A 14,573-nucleotide genomic window follows, 5' to 3' on the forward strand; every position below is an offset into this window, starting at 1 on the left:
TCTGTTTTAAATCACAGCTCTGACCCTCGTTATCTCCTTCCCATATCTTTCCTCACTACATAAGGAATACAGTGCACTGCACAAAGCTTTGTTTAACACATGCAGTCTTATGTCCCAGTCCTCATACTGGGACAGAAGCTAACATCCCTGCTATGTCATTGCGGCTCTGCTCAAGTACAAGCAGTTCTCTTGTGCAAGGAACCTTAACCCCTAACTCCCTGGCTCTGATGCCATCATCTGGAAATCTAGTCCATTATTTATTGAGTGATTTAAAATGGTTTGATACTACAGGTGTTCCTGAATCATCCTTCCAGTGTTTCTGATTGTACAATATAAAATGCACAATCCATGTTTAAATGATGTTATATTTTTCCATGTGCAAGTGCCCCCATATCAGATAAACAAGCACTCTTGTTGCAACTATTCAGATTTCTAGTTTTTCATCTTATTAAATGAAATGTGGCCATGATACTTATATTTGTAGTTACTGAAGCAAAGATGATAACATGGGTAATTACCCTGAATCATGATTGCCTTTATGGTCAGCAAGGCATTTTTCTCCCTATATATTTAGCACTGTACCGTTAGCCAAATACATCATGAATTTTTTTTTCTCCCTTCATTTGACGCATTAGGCACAGGTCACTGCAGGAAGCAGGATACGGAAACAGATGTAGCTGTGATCTAACATGGGCAACAGGAAACCTAATTAAAAACACACACGCCAAACCAAACTAAGGACATTTTCAAAAACTACCCACCAGTCTGGCATGCCTTCATTTTTATATTGTATGTGCCTAATTTAAAGTACCAAAGTGGGCCTATATTTTAGAAAACACTGAGCACCCTCCGCTCTTTTTAGCTTCCATTGGAATCACAGGGATTCAGTTCTTGTGACCCAAGTTGGCATCTAAAATCTGCAAGTATTTTTGAAACATTTTCATCTCTGGACTCAAGCCTGCTCCTATTGAAGCCCATTAAAAATTTGCTGATTACTTCAGGGAGTGCAAGATTGGGCCTTATGTCTCCATTTTAATTGCTGACAGAAATCAAAGCAAGTTGAATTGGCTCAGTATGATTTTTTTTTTTTTTTTTTTTGCACTGTACAGGTTGCATTAGAGATGCTGTTCACAGGAGAGCCTATTTCTGCCCATGATGCTTTGCTGCATGGACTTCTCAGCCGGGTGGTACCAGAAGACAAGCTGGAAGAGGAGACCATGAAAATTGCACGCAAAATATGTGAAACCAGCAGGTCTGTTGTGGCACTGGGGAAAGCCACCTTTTACAGACAGATGGCTCTGGACCTTGATGCTGCCTACAGAATGACCTCACAGATCATGGTGGACAATCTAACCCTGAAGGATGGACAAGAGGGAATAGAGGCCTTTATTCAGAAACGCAAGCCTGTCTGGTCACATACCGTGGACAGAGCTTGCAAATGAGTTCAAGGAAAATTCATCTAATTTCTATGCTCAAGCTTACCTAATCCATACCACTGTCTTCTCTATGAAAATCCCAGGGAGTGTGTTTTTGGTGTAACCCTTGGGAGGAGGATAGCCGTGGGTGATGGTGATGAGGAAGATAATGGCTAACATTTCAGGTTGTTCTTCAAGGGATACCAACAATCATATTACAAGGTTTCTGAGCACACCATTAAATGAAGTAAATCAAATTTAATCAGCCTTTTCAGAATGCAGACTCAGGTCAGCACTTTCAGAAGGGCTCAGTTCTACCTGGTGCTATAATCATTGTAACATATTCCTGGCTACTTGGTATTTCACAGACATTGTGGGGACAGAGCTTAGTTCCTCCTATTCTGAAAGCATAGGCCCCCTACTCCTTGAGCCAAGTGAGAATCTCCATTAGTTATTAAGGGAGAGCCTATGACACACAGCTAAAGGATTTAGATTCATCCTAGCGGGGGGAATTGTACATGTACACATATAGAGTTAATTACAGTATGAATTTATAGTTATGATCTATACAGAAGCCAGCTAGAGTCCTTTCTATAGGTAGTTCTGTACCAGCAAAGTCATTAATCGATTTCCCTCAGCCAATGTATAATTATTTCCTTCAGTTCATCTTCTAGTGCCTTGTCTGTTCTAGTTTTACATAAATATCACAGTCATGGAATTGGCACCGTTTGAGTTCATAAAATTAAGATTTGCTCTATAAGACAGTGTCTGTGCAGCTTCTTAAATGATAGTTTTCAACTATCCCACAAGGCCAAAAAAAGGCCTGATCCGGACTCATTTAAGTCAATGGGAATTTTGCCATTAACTTCCTCGAAGTTAGGATTCTGCCCAGGATGTTCAGTTCAGACTACAGGCAAGTCCTCAGCTGGTGCAAATTGGCACAGAGCTGGTACAAGTCACTGGTGCTATATTAATTTATACCAGCTGAGGAGCTGGTCTTCTGCCATTAAGAGTCTACAATAATGCACAGCTCTTGGACTGTAGGTCTTTGATTCAGCTGCTTAGGTTGCCCTGGGATCAGTCACACTGGCCATTGGAAAGTCAGAGAAAGCAAACATGGAGCCCTATATATAGGCATTTCTTTTAGATTTTTTTTTCTCTTCATTCTTTTGTCTACACTTCAGTCTTGTTAACATGAAGCACTTAGGGGTCTTCCTCCGTGTTATCCACTGAATTCCCATTATTCTGCAGATATACTTTCCTGCTTCCTATAACTTTTGCCCAAAAGTTAAGTGCAATAACTTCAATCTTAATGCCATAAGCATTTCACCAGCAGCTGTCTGCATTACACACAATAGTGTTGTGATGAAGGCACCACGTGCAATGCATAATGCATGAGCTTGGATTGAGTCTAGCTTCTTTAGGTTTGTTTTTAAATGCTGAACTAAACAGTTGTCATCCATACTCAGTGTTTGGTTTTATTAATGCTCTGCAACACATTGCCATTGCTTTCTTTTATGCTCCCAGATGGGTTCAGAAATGCTTTTTAAGTTAACTGAGTTTACCTTTACATTTATCTACAATATTTGGGTGGTCCTGTTTTGGGCAGGGAGCTGGACTCAATGACCTCCTGAGGTCTCTTCCAGCCCTAGGATTCTATGATTTTAATGTGATCCATTCAGGTTAGTTTGCTATTAAATGTCACACCAAGGAATTTGTAGCTTTTAACTATACCTATTTGTTGTTCATACAGAGACAATTCATCTCTTTAATTTTCCTTCCAGTGACTATCATTCCTTTCATTTTGAGAACTGAAAGTTCAAAGCCCCTCATTTCTTCATTCAGCACTTTTCCTAAGTACTTCATTAATTTGTTTCACATCTATTTCTGGTTTCAGCCTCGATGGCATGATCATCTGAAAACCAGGATATGCCTAATTCTGCTCTGATCTTTTTTGGGGGATCATTTATCATTACGTTGATTAAGGTATGGCTGATAACACTCCCCTGCAGACTGCCATTTACAATTATATACGTACTGATGTAGGCTTTTTCTACTCTGACATGCATATTTCTTTAACTTAAAAAGTCCTTTATCCACCTCTGTATTCTTCCTTTGAGGCCCAGGGATGTTGTTGTATGCTATATGCCCTCTCTCGATAACACGTCATATGCTTTTTCATTATCTAGGAAAACTATTATTTTTTTCTCAGCCCATTTTGGGACTCCATCTCTACTCTTGCTATGTAATCAGCCACACTCTTTCCTCTCCTGAACTGGGTTTGCACATTGCTTATCAGTCCATTTTTCTCTGGATATGTTGTTAATTGTTTGGCCACCATTCCTTCTCTGGCTTTCCCTAAACATGATGTAAGGGCAATTGGCCTGTACGCATCAAGTCGTATTCACAGATTCCCTGGTTTCCATGCTGCGACTGCAGCCACACGTTTCAGCTTCATTGGTAGCTCACCTCTTCCCCACACACCGTTTGTATGGTTTTAGTGGTATTTTCAGACTTCCTTCATCCAGGTGTTTTAGCATTTCGTTACAGACACCATCTTTCCATGATGCAGAGGTCTGGTTTTAAATCGATAGCTTTTTAAAGTTCCCTCATGGCAAAGATTTTGTTTAATATGGTATTCTCATCTTCCTACCAGTTCCAGCAGTCATCTTAGGTGGGGTAGCTGGGAAGAGCCAACACATGAATTACCTCACTACCCACCCTTAAATAGAATTTGCATAAAATGGGAGTCCTTCTGTAGTTTGACTCCCTCCCAGCTTCTCATGAAAAATTACAGAAATCAAGATGAGTTCCAATATCAGGTGACATAGTCTCTATAGCAGGCTGTCCAATGGGGAGTGCAAAGGAAGCGGTTGCCCTGGGACCCAGTGACTCAAAGGGGCTTGAGGCTTGGCAGTACCAGGACCCCAGAGCCCTTTAAATCACTGCCTGGAGTACTGTCCATCTATTAGACAAGGCATGGGCTAAATCAGGCCCAGGGCCCGGATGAGGCCCACCAAGCATTTCTCTCCCAGCTGATTAGCAGAGGAGAATGCTTACAGCCCACAGCATGTTTTCAGCTGCCACCCTACCTTGCTCCATCCTGCAGCTGAGCTGCTTCCAGGATTCTCTTCCTCGCTATGCAGAGAGGGGGAGGAGGTGCTGAAGTCAAGGTGTTCCCCTGCCCGGCACCCCATCTCTGCAGAGCAGGGGTGGGGGCAACGCACAGCGGAGCTGCTCCAATCTAAAGCATGGATGGTAAGTGGCTCAGAGGAGTGCAGAGCAAGGAAGGGGGGGAGACAGAGCAGGACAAATTTCCCTTAAAGAGATAGAGCATGGCTTCTCTCATCAGAAACTTACCCAGCAACAGCCAACACACCCAGTCTGTGTATCACTGTCTCTATGCCACTCACACACAGTCACTGTCACATACACACTGCCACATACGCTACTGATAAGTCGTTAATATGTAGGTACTTTCCTGCTGCTTGAACTACCATTTTAATTTTCTGGTTTTTCCCTTGCTAGTAGGGATGTTGAAGGTTAACCAGCATACTTACTGGCTAACCAGTTAACCAGAGCCTTCCATCCCACATGGCAGCCCAGCTAGCATGGCCGTGGTGTGCAGCAGTCCCAGAACAGTCCCCGCTACACTTGTCACTGCCATGGCGGGGCCAGAGCAGACCCTTCCACCCATATCACAGCGGGGCCAGAGCAGCCCTCACCACCTCTGGCAGAAAAGGAGCAACCCCTGCAGCCAGTGGTTAACTGATTAAACAGCACAGTAAGGCAGTATGGTAACCAGAGACTTTGTATGTAATGAAAACCTACTTGCCAGAGGATGTGAAGACCAGAACTTTAACAGGTTCAAAAAAGAACTAGATAAATTCATGGAGGTTATGTCCATCAATGACTATTAGCCAGGATGGGTAAGAATGGTGTCTCCAGCTTCTGTTTGTCAGGGACTGGAAATGGATGACAATCCCTTGATGATTACCTGTTTCTGTTCGCTCCCTGTGGGGCACTTGGCATTGGCCACTGCCAGAAGACAGGATTCTGGGCTAGATGGACCTTTGGTCTGACCCAGTGGTCCCCAACACGGTGCCCGCGGGGGCATTTGTGTGTGCCCGCCAAGTGCTCAGGGCTGGCCTGGCCCTGGGCATGTGGCGCATGCATGGTGCCGGAGCCGGTCCTGGACGCATGGCGCACGGTGAGCGCCGGCCCCAGGAGCGCCACGGATTGGCCACCCGCGCTCTGGACGCATGGCGTATGGGGGGAGCTCCGGCCCTGGGCGCGCGGTGCTTATGGGGAGGGGGGACGCACTGGCAGCTATGGGAGGGCCCCTGCCCCCGGGCACGCAGCTATGGGGGGGGTCCCACCCCCGGGCGCACAAGTGTCCCCGCCCTCTGGTGCCTGGCGGGCGAACGGCCACGCCCCCTGGCGCCCGGCAACCTCTAATGGTTGGGGACCACTGGTCCGACCCAATTTGACTTTTCTTATGTTCTTAAACAAACTTCTCTTAGTAGCTTCTGCTTTATTTTGAATCTCTCTTGCTTAGCTGCTATACTAGGGGTCGGCAGTGTTTCAGAAGTGGCATGCCAAGATTTAACTTATTCACTTCTATTTATGGATCAGGGTGCCAGGAGGAGGAGGTGGGGGGAGGGGCAGGCTGGATACGGTGACAATACTTTCAGAACTAGCTGCAGTTAGGGAGAACGGTTTAATTTAAATTATTAAACAGACTGAGCATTTTAACTTTCTCATGTTAGTTTATCAATTTTCATTTTAAAGAAAGTAAAACATTTATGTCCAACACAAAAAGTTTCAATGTTTTCTTTATTATGGCAGAGGTGGGGAACCTTTATTGAGTCGGGGGCCACTGACCCACAGAAAAAATCAGTTGGGAACCACACAAGAGAGAAGCAAAAAAAACCCTCCAAAAACCCCCAACCCTCACTGATGTTGCCCCCAACTGAGACACCTCACTCCTCTGATGCTCCAACCCCACGGTGGGAGGGGATGGGACAAAGAGGAGTGAGGTTCAGGGCTTCCCATAGGTCAGATTTACTTTTCTGAGGTTCCAGAGTTAGTGGATTTTATGGACCCCCTTAGGCTCTGGGATAGGGACAAAAATGAGGGGTTCGGTGTGTAAGACAGGGCTGCCAGTGTGTGGGATAGGGATGTGGAGCAGGATCTGGGAGGGAGGTAGAGGTAGAGCAGGATCTGGGAGGGAGTGCAGAACGGGGAGAAGTTATGAGGTCTGGGTGGGAGTTAGGGTGCAGAAGCAGGCTGGGAGCAGGGTGTCTGGCCAGGTAGTGGGAGCAGGAGCAAGGGAGGGTGCAGTGTGTGGCTAGGAGGGAGAGTGCAGGAGCAACAGTGGATGCAGTAGCAGGGTGAGTGTAGATGTCTGACCAGGCCAGGGGGGAGGGTGCAGGACCAGGATGGGGGTAGGGTGTCTGGCCAGGAAGGAGGGTGCAGGAACAAGGGAGGGTATCAGAGCAAGCTGGGGGAGTGGGGTCTTGGCGGGGGGAGGGGAGTGAACGAGGGGGATTAGGTGTGGGGGTCTGGGCATGAGAAAGGACGTTTGCCTGGCGTCATGCCCTCTTGAAGCAATGCTGTGGCCATGCAGGCCCCAGAGGCCAGAGGCACCGCTACCACAGCCATGCAGTCCCAGGCCAGCCCTGGAGGCGCTGCTACCACGGCCATGCCATCCTGGGCGGGTGCCAGAGGCTCTGCTACCACAGCCATGCAGTCCTGGGCGGGTGCCAGAGGCTGGAGGCGTAGCTGAGGAGCTTCAGACTGAGCGCTGCCTCCTCTCACTGCAGCCTAACCTGCAGCTGGGGAAGAGGGAGGACTCCAATGCCAACGTGGGGGAGGAGGAGTGGGACTGAGTTCCTGCCATGTGTGCCATTGAAAATCGGTTCACATGCGACTTATGGCACACATACCATAGGTTGCCAACCCCTGTGCTACACGGTTTCCACAGGCTACGCTGTGCTTTCCTCCACAATTACTACATGTGTCATAGAAGTGCTCTCCTCACTGAGGCAGGCTATGTGGTTTTGTCAAAAAAAAATCTGCTCTCCTTTTGTGATCCTCTCTGAAAGGATTCCTCCTTTAACAGCAACTAGCGCAGCTATTAACAGCTTTTTCCCTTCCTTTTGTGGTTATCAGCCACTTAGCACATGCCTGCTTTACTTCATCTTCAGGTAGCCCATACACAACTCCTCGCCTCCATCACCATCTTAGGCAGATGACAGCTCACTTTCTGTTTTCCTAACAATTTATTCTTTAACAAGATCCCCATTGTTCATTGCTTTTACATTCTAGTAAATCATCTCCTTGTAGCGTCCCAGCTCTGTGTCTCAGCACTCTTTTAATCCACTCTGCCACTTTCAGAGCTTTTATATTTTCTACCTGCATCCTGGGCTAGTGATCGTGTAATTATTGCCTTTATAGACTTTTCTCTCTACTCTTTCCTGTCTTTCTGCCTGTTCAAATAACGAGGCGTCCTGTGGCATCTTAAAGACTAACAGACTTTTTTGGGCATAAGATTTCACCCACAAAAGCTTATGCCCAAACAAATCTCACTCTATCTCTTCCCCACCTCCTCCTGGGAAAGTGCCACATCCCTGCTCCATCTTTCTCCCGGCGTCTTCTGATGCCTGTTTTGTGGCAAGTGGAAGGCACTGAGAGGTAGAGGAAGGAGTTAGTGGGCAGAGCCACCAGTGAGCAAGAGACACAGGGGGAAGGTGGGCCAAAGAGGGAACTTGGCTGCCTGCAGGTGCTGAGCAGTGAGTTGTGAATGGTTAACCAGTTAAGCACCTTTACTGTGTGATGCTTAATGGTTACAGTTAACCAGTGGCCCAGCCGAGCAACCCTGCCCATGGCAGGGACTTCTCCAGCCCAGCCAGCCCATTCATGTTTAAACGGTTAACTGGTTAAACACGACATTTAACCAGTTAACTGATTAAATGGGATTTTACATCCCTATTCCCGAGGCTATGTGCTGTATTCTGTATTTTGTTCGTTGCTTCAAGTCTCACACTTTTTCTGTATTCTTAAGAATTGCAGAAGAGCTTCTTTTTATTTTTAAATTGGACCCAATCTTCCTTATATTCGTGCTAGACTTTGCAAAGAAAATGTTGTGATTTTTAAGTCCTCTGAGTTTCCTATATAAACACCCCCTTTCCATTGTGCAGTCCTTATGATCCCCAGGGATGTGTTCTTTCATTTCCTGCACCTTCCGTGTTCTGCATAATCTATCTTGATGCACTTTAATTAGAAATAAAGTACTATTAAATCTGCAGTACCCTGACAGAATTCTAAATCGAGCCACTTTGCTCTTCCTCTCAGAGCCTGGGAGGAAATCAACATTTTCAACTCTTGGGCACACTTTCCAGAAGTTTTGACCGTTTGTTTGCCCACACTTCTTGCCATTCCTTCCTTATCTTGTTTTTATGTAAGTGTTTAAATTCCAGTCTGCTTAAGGGGATTCCCAGGTTAGTGCAGTCATGATTGATTGCACTTTTTGCCTGTTTGGTCATCAGTTCATTGCCTGCTGTCCCTACTTGTGTCAGGATCCATGCAGTTACCACGGTTACGTCCAGTTGCATTAGTTTGCTGTTACCAGTCATAGCTCATTAAGAAAATTTCTGCTGTCAGACTTGACACTGGAAACTGCCTGCAGCCCTGATGAGGAGCCGGACAAGTTGGCCATGGAGTAAACAACCACTTCCTGCTCTCAACGGCTTTGTTTTATAGAGCTGATCCAACCCTCTCCCAGCTGGGATTCACTCTGTTAACACTGGCCCTCCTCCCAAGTGATAGGTAACCTATCTGGTCTCAGGTCCTTGCTAAGTTTGTCAGGGTTGGTTTGGGGTGCACAACCCATCACAGTTTCATCAGATTTCTCAGACAGATACAGCAAGGAAAGGGCTAAACATGGGGGCAACTAACCGTGGCAGCGTCCTTTTCAATATAATACGATGCTATGCTTAGTACATTTTTACATGGCCAGAGTACTGGGGAGACAGTGAATTTTTTTATAATGTTTCTATTTAATTAGAGTTATTCAGCTACTCAGTGAATCTCTGTTGGCTCTTCAGCATCGAGCTTTTAGGAATAAGTCCAATACTGAATTTTGATAGAATTCTGTCCCCCCAAACGTGGCACTCGACTGGTTCACCTGGCCCATCCTAAATCACAAGTGATATTGTTTATGGGCGCACTCTCTCTTTCACGAGACAACTATATTTTTAGAACTTGTCCTCATGCAATTAACTTGCTGCAAAGCTACTTCTTTAGATGGCTCCCTTGATACTGTCTTGAGGGGGCTGGGTTGTTTTTTTAAAGAAAATTTTCTTTCTGATTAAATTGTTATAAGTAAGAGTTGTTAAACTAAATTAGATTCAAAACCTGCTCACCTTACTCCTGTGAATAGGTCTACTGATTTTAAGTTCCATATTCTACCCATTTTATTCACAAAAATAAACCCATTAATGTCCCAGTCTTGCAAAGACTTATTGGATATGCTTAACTTTATTACTCGTGTTCATCTCATTGAAATTGCCTTATGCAAAGTTAAACACACCCACCTTTGCAAGAATGAGGCATAAGCCCTTAAGTGAGGGAATGTTGGTTACTCATTAGATAGACCCAAGAAATCAGATGCAGCGCTCCTGAACAATATAGCCTCTAATTTTTTTCCATCCATGTGTGGAATAAATTTAATGATGTGCACTGAGGCATGTGTGGATGTGCACCACCATTCGAAACACATGCTGCTAGCTGTGGGCACTCTGAGTGCTCTGCTAAACAGCTGGGTGGCATTTGAATCTCTCCTGGATGGCTGCCAAAGCACTCAGCTTACTGGGAACTCTGCTCCTGACTTCTCATCCAAATTCTACCACTCACTGCTATTTGGGGTCAAAATTTCCAATGTCCTGGGTTTCGTCAACAACCTCAGTGGAAGTTGAGTACACTCAGCACTCTGAAGGATCAAGATCGAACCCTTAATCAAGCTGGTTTTCTAAGTCCAGTGTCTGTCTCCTCAGATGCATATTCTGAGGTCTAGCCAATTCTGGACTCAGCGCTTTGAGATCTTCAAATGAAGAGCATTGCTGAAGTATCACAAGCACTTATTTTTTAAAATTAAGATATTTGTTTGTTCTAGCTTTGAACAATAAAGCAACTGTGTAATTAGTATAGGCCTGGTTTGACTTAGAAATCCTTACAGTTAGTAAAGAATTAGTCTCTATAGTGCTGAAGCCTGTGGATCAGTCTCCTCCATGGGGAATGCTACATGTCCCATTGCTTGACATGCCTCTCATTGGACTGGGCAGAGCTTTGAAAGAATAAAAGAAACCTGCAGAAGGACTGGCATGGTGACCAAGTTTCCATCTCTAATTTCTGCACCGTTTTTTTAAACACACAAGAGCCTTTATCTGTTTCCATGAGCACACAGAATATTACTGGAAAGCAGGATTGTTGCAAAAGTGTTAATTAAGTTGTGCAGCCCAGGATCCGCAAACCGGATGATAAATTGAAAGCCCTACTGCTGTGCCTCGCTGATGCCTGAAGAGTCTCTCCTTCATGGCCCCATTCATTTCTATTAAAGAACCTGCTCTAGAGTATTCAGCCTGCCAGGTGATTAGCCTAGTTCCAGGTGACCCTAATCGCAAGTGACATGTCTGTGTGTTGGGCTTATAGGAATGAAGCTTATGTGGCTTTGATAGGACAGGAAAAGTTTTCTACTAACTGTACAACATACCCAGCAGCAGCGGGAGCTGGATCTGGTACAGAAAATGTAACAAATTGCTATCCCACATCGGCGCAGTGGTCCATGTGGGCAAGCATCTTACCTCAGAGAGTAGGTAGGAGCTGACGTTTTAGAACAGTGGCACCAAATCTGGAGGGAGGTGCCCCTCAAGGGGCATGGAGGAATATCGGGGGGTACTCAGCTGGGCCCAAACCAGCCCAGATGGGGTGGGAGGGAGTACTATGCAGTTCCACTCTGCATCAAACATCCCTCCAAGCCTGCTTCTGCTCTCAGCTACCACCACCACTGGCTACTGGCTCCTGCTTTCAGCTGCTGGCCCATGACTACTGCCCCCGCCCCACTCTCAGGCCCTGCTCCTGGCCCAGGCCTGGGGAGGAGGGCACACCAGACACATTCTACTACTGGTAGGGGGAGGGGGGCACGAGAAGAAAAGTTTGAGCATCACAGTCTTAGAGGAAAGTGGGCAAACACCATAATGACCAATTTTAGGCCACACTTATGTCTTGCAATCTCAAGTAATGTTACATGAATGTGTATGACATAAAGAGATTCTTTTCATGAAGACTATAAGCACACAAGCTAGGGCGTAAAGAGTGACTTTATCTTCATTGAAATGGTAATGTAATGACTGCCCTGGCTTAAGGAGAAATGTTCTGTTCTAGGCAAATATGCTGAGAGGTGTCTTTTTACACTGACACACTCAGGATGCCAGGCATAAAGACACTTGATGTTAATATGCAAAAGAGCAGGAAATCAAATCCATTGTAGAGAGTGTGTGTGTGCATATTTGTGTGTATTCTAGTCCTTATGGAAATTTAAAACAAAAATTGTGTGTGTGTGTGTGTGAGAGAGAGAGAGAGAGAGAGAGAGAGAGAGAGAGAGAAAGAGAGAGAGAAATAAGGTTCTGGTTCAAAAGGCAAATAAAAAAAACCCAAATTTAGTCATTTTTGAAGCTTGTTATTTTAAACCAATCTCTTTGATTTTGGAACGCAGGGGGTTGGCAATACTGCTCTTATCAGCCCCATTTTACAGATGGGAAAAATGGTGCCTATTGTTTTGTCCAAGATCACATGGTCAGTCAGAAGCAATATGCTTCTTCAGTAGCAAAGTTTTCAGTGAAATCAGCAGAAATGCAGGACGGATGCATACTCGGAGAAAACTCTGCAAATGTGTTAGGAAAGGAATTATGAGCTACTGCATCAAAGATCCCATGCTTGACATTTATTGGCTTTTTGATGAATGTTGGTGTAATTTTACTGTCAACAATTTCTCATTAGGAGCCTCACAAAGTTCTTTCTGACCATTATCTTGCTCAATATCACATCAAGTCGCCACAAAAAGCAGAGATTCTATGTAAAAAAAATCTATCTCTGTAGCTGCAAAATGGTCTAATAATTCTGTGTTTAAATAATTCCAAGGAAATGTTGTCAGCCTTCCCTAAACAATAAGGAGAATTTAGACAAATGACCAAATTTTCATGAAGAGTTAAAGCTCGTTAGACAAAATTCATACCAAGGATATGCAGAGGTATGCAGTTCCACTGGGTTCAGTGGTGATGCACACAGTTTCTATTGTCTGCTTTTAACCCACTGGCATGCTGTAGCCCTCATAAATATGAATGTTGGGGGAAGGGATAAGAAGATATACAAAGGGGTATACAAATTTCAGGGCTACGTCTCTTTCACTTCTTTATGATGTATACAAAATGCTTAAATACATTTCCTTAAGTGTTTCCTGCTTTTTTTTCACATTAAACATTTATGTCTCGTCTAGACTTGAAGCCCTTCTGGGAAAGTGGTAGGAAAATGACACCACTAATTCCACTGATTAATTGAAAGGGGGAAGTGATTCTATTGAAACTGTTTCACAGTGTTCCTAACTTTCAGGATTTTAGCATGTGTCTTGCAATAGTTGGTATTTTTCTTAAAGCCGCAGCTCCTGGAGTTACATGAGAATGTCAGTGCCTTTGTAAAACAGCAAAGAGTCCTGTGGCACCTTAAAAACTAACAGAAGCATCAGGGGGTAGCCGAGTTAGTCTGTACAGAAAAAAACAAATGGTCTGGTAGCACTTTATAGACTAACAAAACATGTAGATGGTATCATGAGCTTTCATGGGCAAAGCCCACTTCTTCAGATGACTGGAGTTATGAGTTTAGGATGTGTAGGCCCAAAATAAATAGGAGAGAAGGGGGTGGGGGAGAAGGAAAAAAAGGAGGGGGTTGGGAGACATGGAGCAGAGGGTATAGAAAATCAGGACGGTAGAGGGAATCATTAATTATCTGAAGATTGAGTAGTTAAAACGAAGCAGATAAGAATCAAAGTCAATTGATAGTATCCTCCCTGATATAGGAATCTACACAAAGAGCTGTTTGCACCTTCATTGAATGTTATGTTGATAGTGTCCCAACCATCCTTCATCATGATTAAGTCCATTAGCATGATAATTGAATTTGCAGATGAACTCTAATTCCAATGCTTCTCTGTGTATCTGGCTAGTAGAATTGGTTTGTGACAAGACTGCCACTTGAAGATCTTCTAAACAGTGATTAGGAAGATTAAAGTATTCCCCAACAAGTTTCTGTATGTTTCCTTTACGTATATTTGATTTGTGTCCATTGATTCTTTCCCGCAGAGACTGTCCAGTTTGTCCAATATATATAGCAGTGGGGCATTGCTGGAATTTGATGGCATAGATAAAATCACTGGATGTGCAGTCAAATGAGCTTTTGATTTGGTAGCTTAGCTGGCTCTGCTCCCTATCTCCCACTCCCCTTCCTTTTTTTTTCTCCCCCCACCTTCTCTCCTGTTTATATTGGGTCTGCACATCCTAAACTCAAAATTCCGATCAACTGAAGAAGTGGGCTGTGCCCACGAAAGCTCCTGATACCATCTACGTGTTTTGTTAGTCTATAAAGTGCTACCAGACCATTTGTTGTTGTTGTTCTTGTTTTTTAACTAACAGATACTCTTGGGCACAAGCTTTTGTAAGTAAAAATCACTTTGTCAAATGTGTCTTGTCATCAGAGACAGTGGTTTTGTGGTATGTTTTGTTGTGTGTGTGTTTTTGTTGATTAATCTATCTAGCCCTTGGAGTTGCAAAGGAAAACTGGAGAGTATGACCTCTAAAGATTCAAAAAGCAGAAAGCAAATAAAAAGATCAAGATTTTATTATTAAAAACTGCCTGATTTTTAAGCCAGTCTCAGTTTCTGGAGATCTGACTCATGATTTTTAAATGTTTGGCGTTGGCAGCACTGAACTTTTGATTCTTCTTTTGCTAACAGTTACTTAATGAAAGGGCTTGAGGGGAAGAGCTCTTGTACAAGATATACTGTTTTCATGCTGTTGTTTGCAGTAGACTTAGTTAACTGAGATAATG

At 44.2% G+C, this 14,573-nt stretch overlaps 1 protein-coding gene across 2 annotated transcripts in view; it reads left to right on the forward strand.

Moving 5' to 3' along the window:
* The window catches only part of ECHDC3 (enoyl-CoA hydratase domain containing 3), a 29,831-nt gene extending 23,595 nt beyond the window's left edge, over positions 1-6,236 (forward strand). For both annotated transcript variants that reach the window (XM_025188437.3, XM_075909291.2), the window contains exon 5: positions 1,110-6,236. In XM_025188437.3, the coding sequence (XP_025044222.3) occupies positions 1,110-1,442 (333 nt within the window). In that variant the 3' untranslated portion in view covers positions 1,443-6,236. The remainder of the gene's footprint in view (positions 1-1,109) is intronic.
* The last annotated feature ends 8,337 nt before the right edge of the window (positions 6,237-14,573 follow it).

The sequence above is a fragment of the Pelodiscus sinensis genome, chromosome 1 (assembly GCF_052426305.1).
Source record: "Pelodiscus sinensis isolate ZL-2025 chromosome 1, ASM5242630v1, whole genome shotgun sequence".
NCBI lineage: Eukaryota > Metazoa > Chordata > Testudines > Trionychidae > Pelodiscus > Pelodiscus sinensis.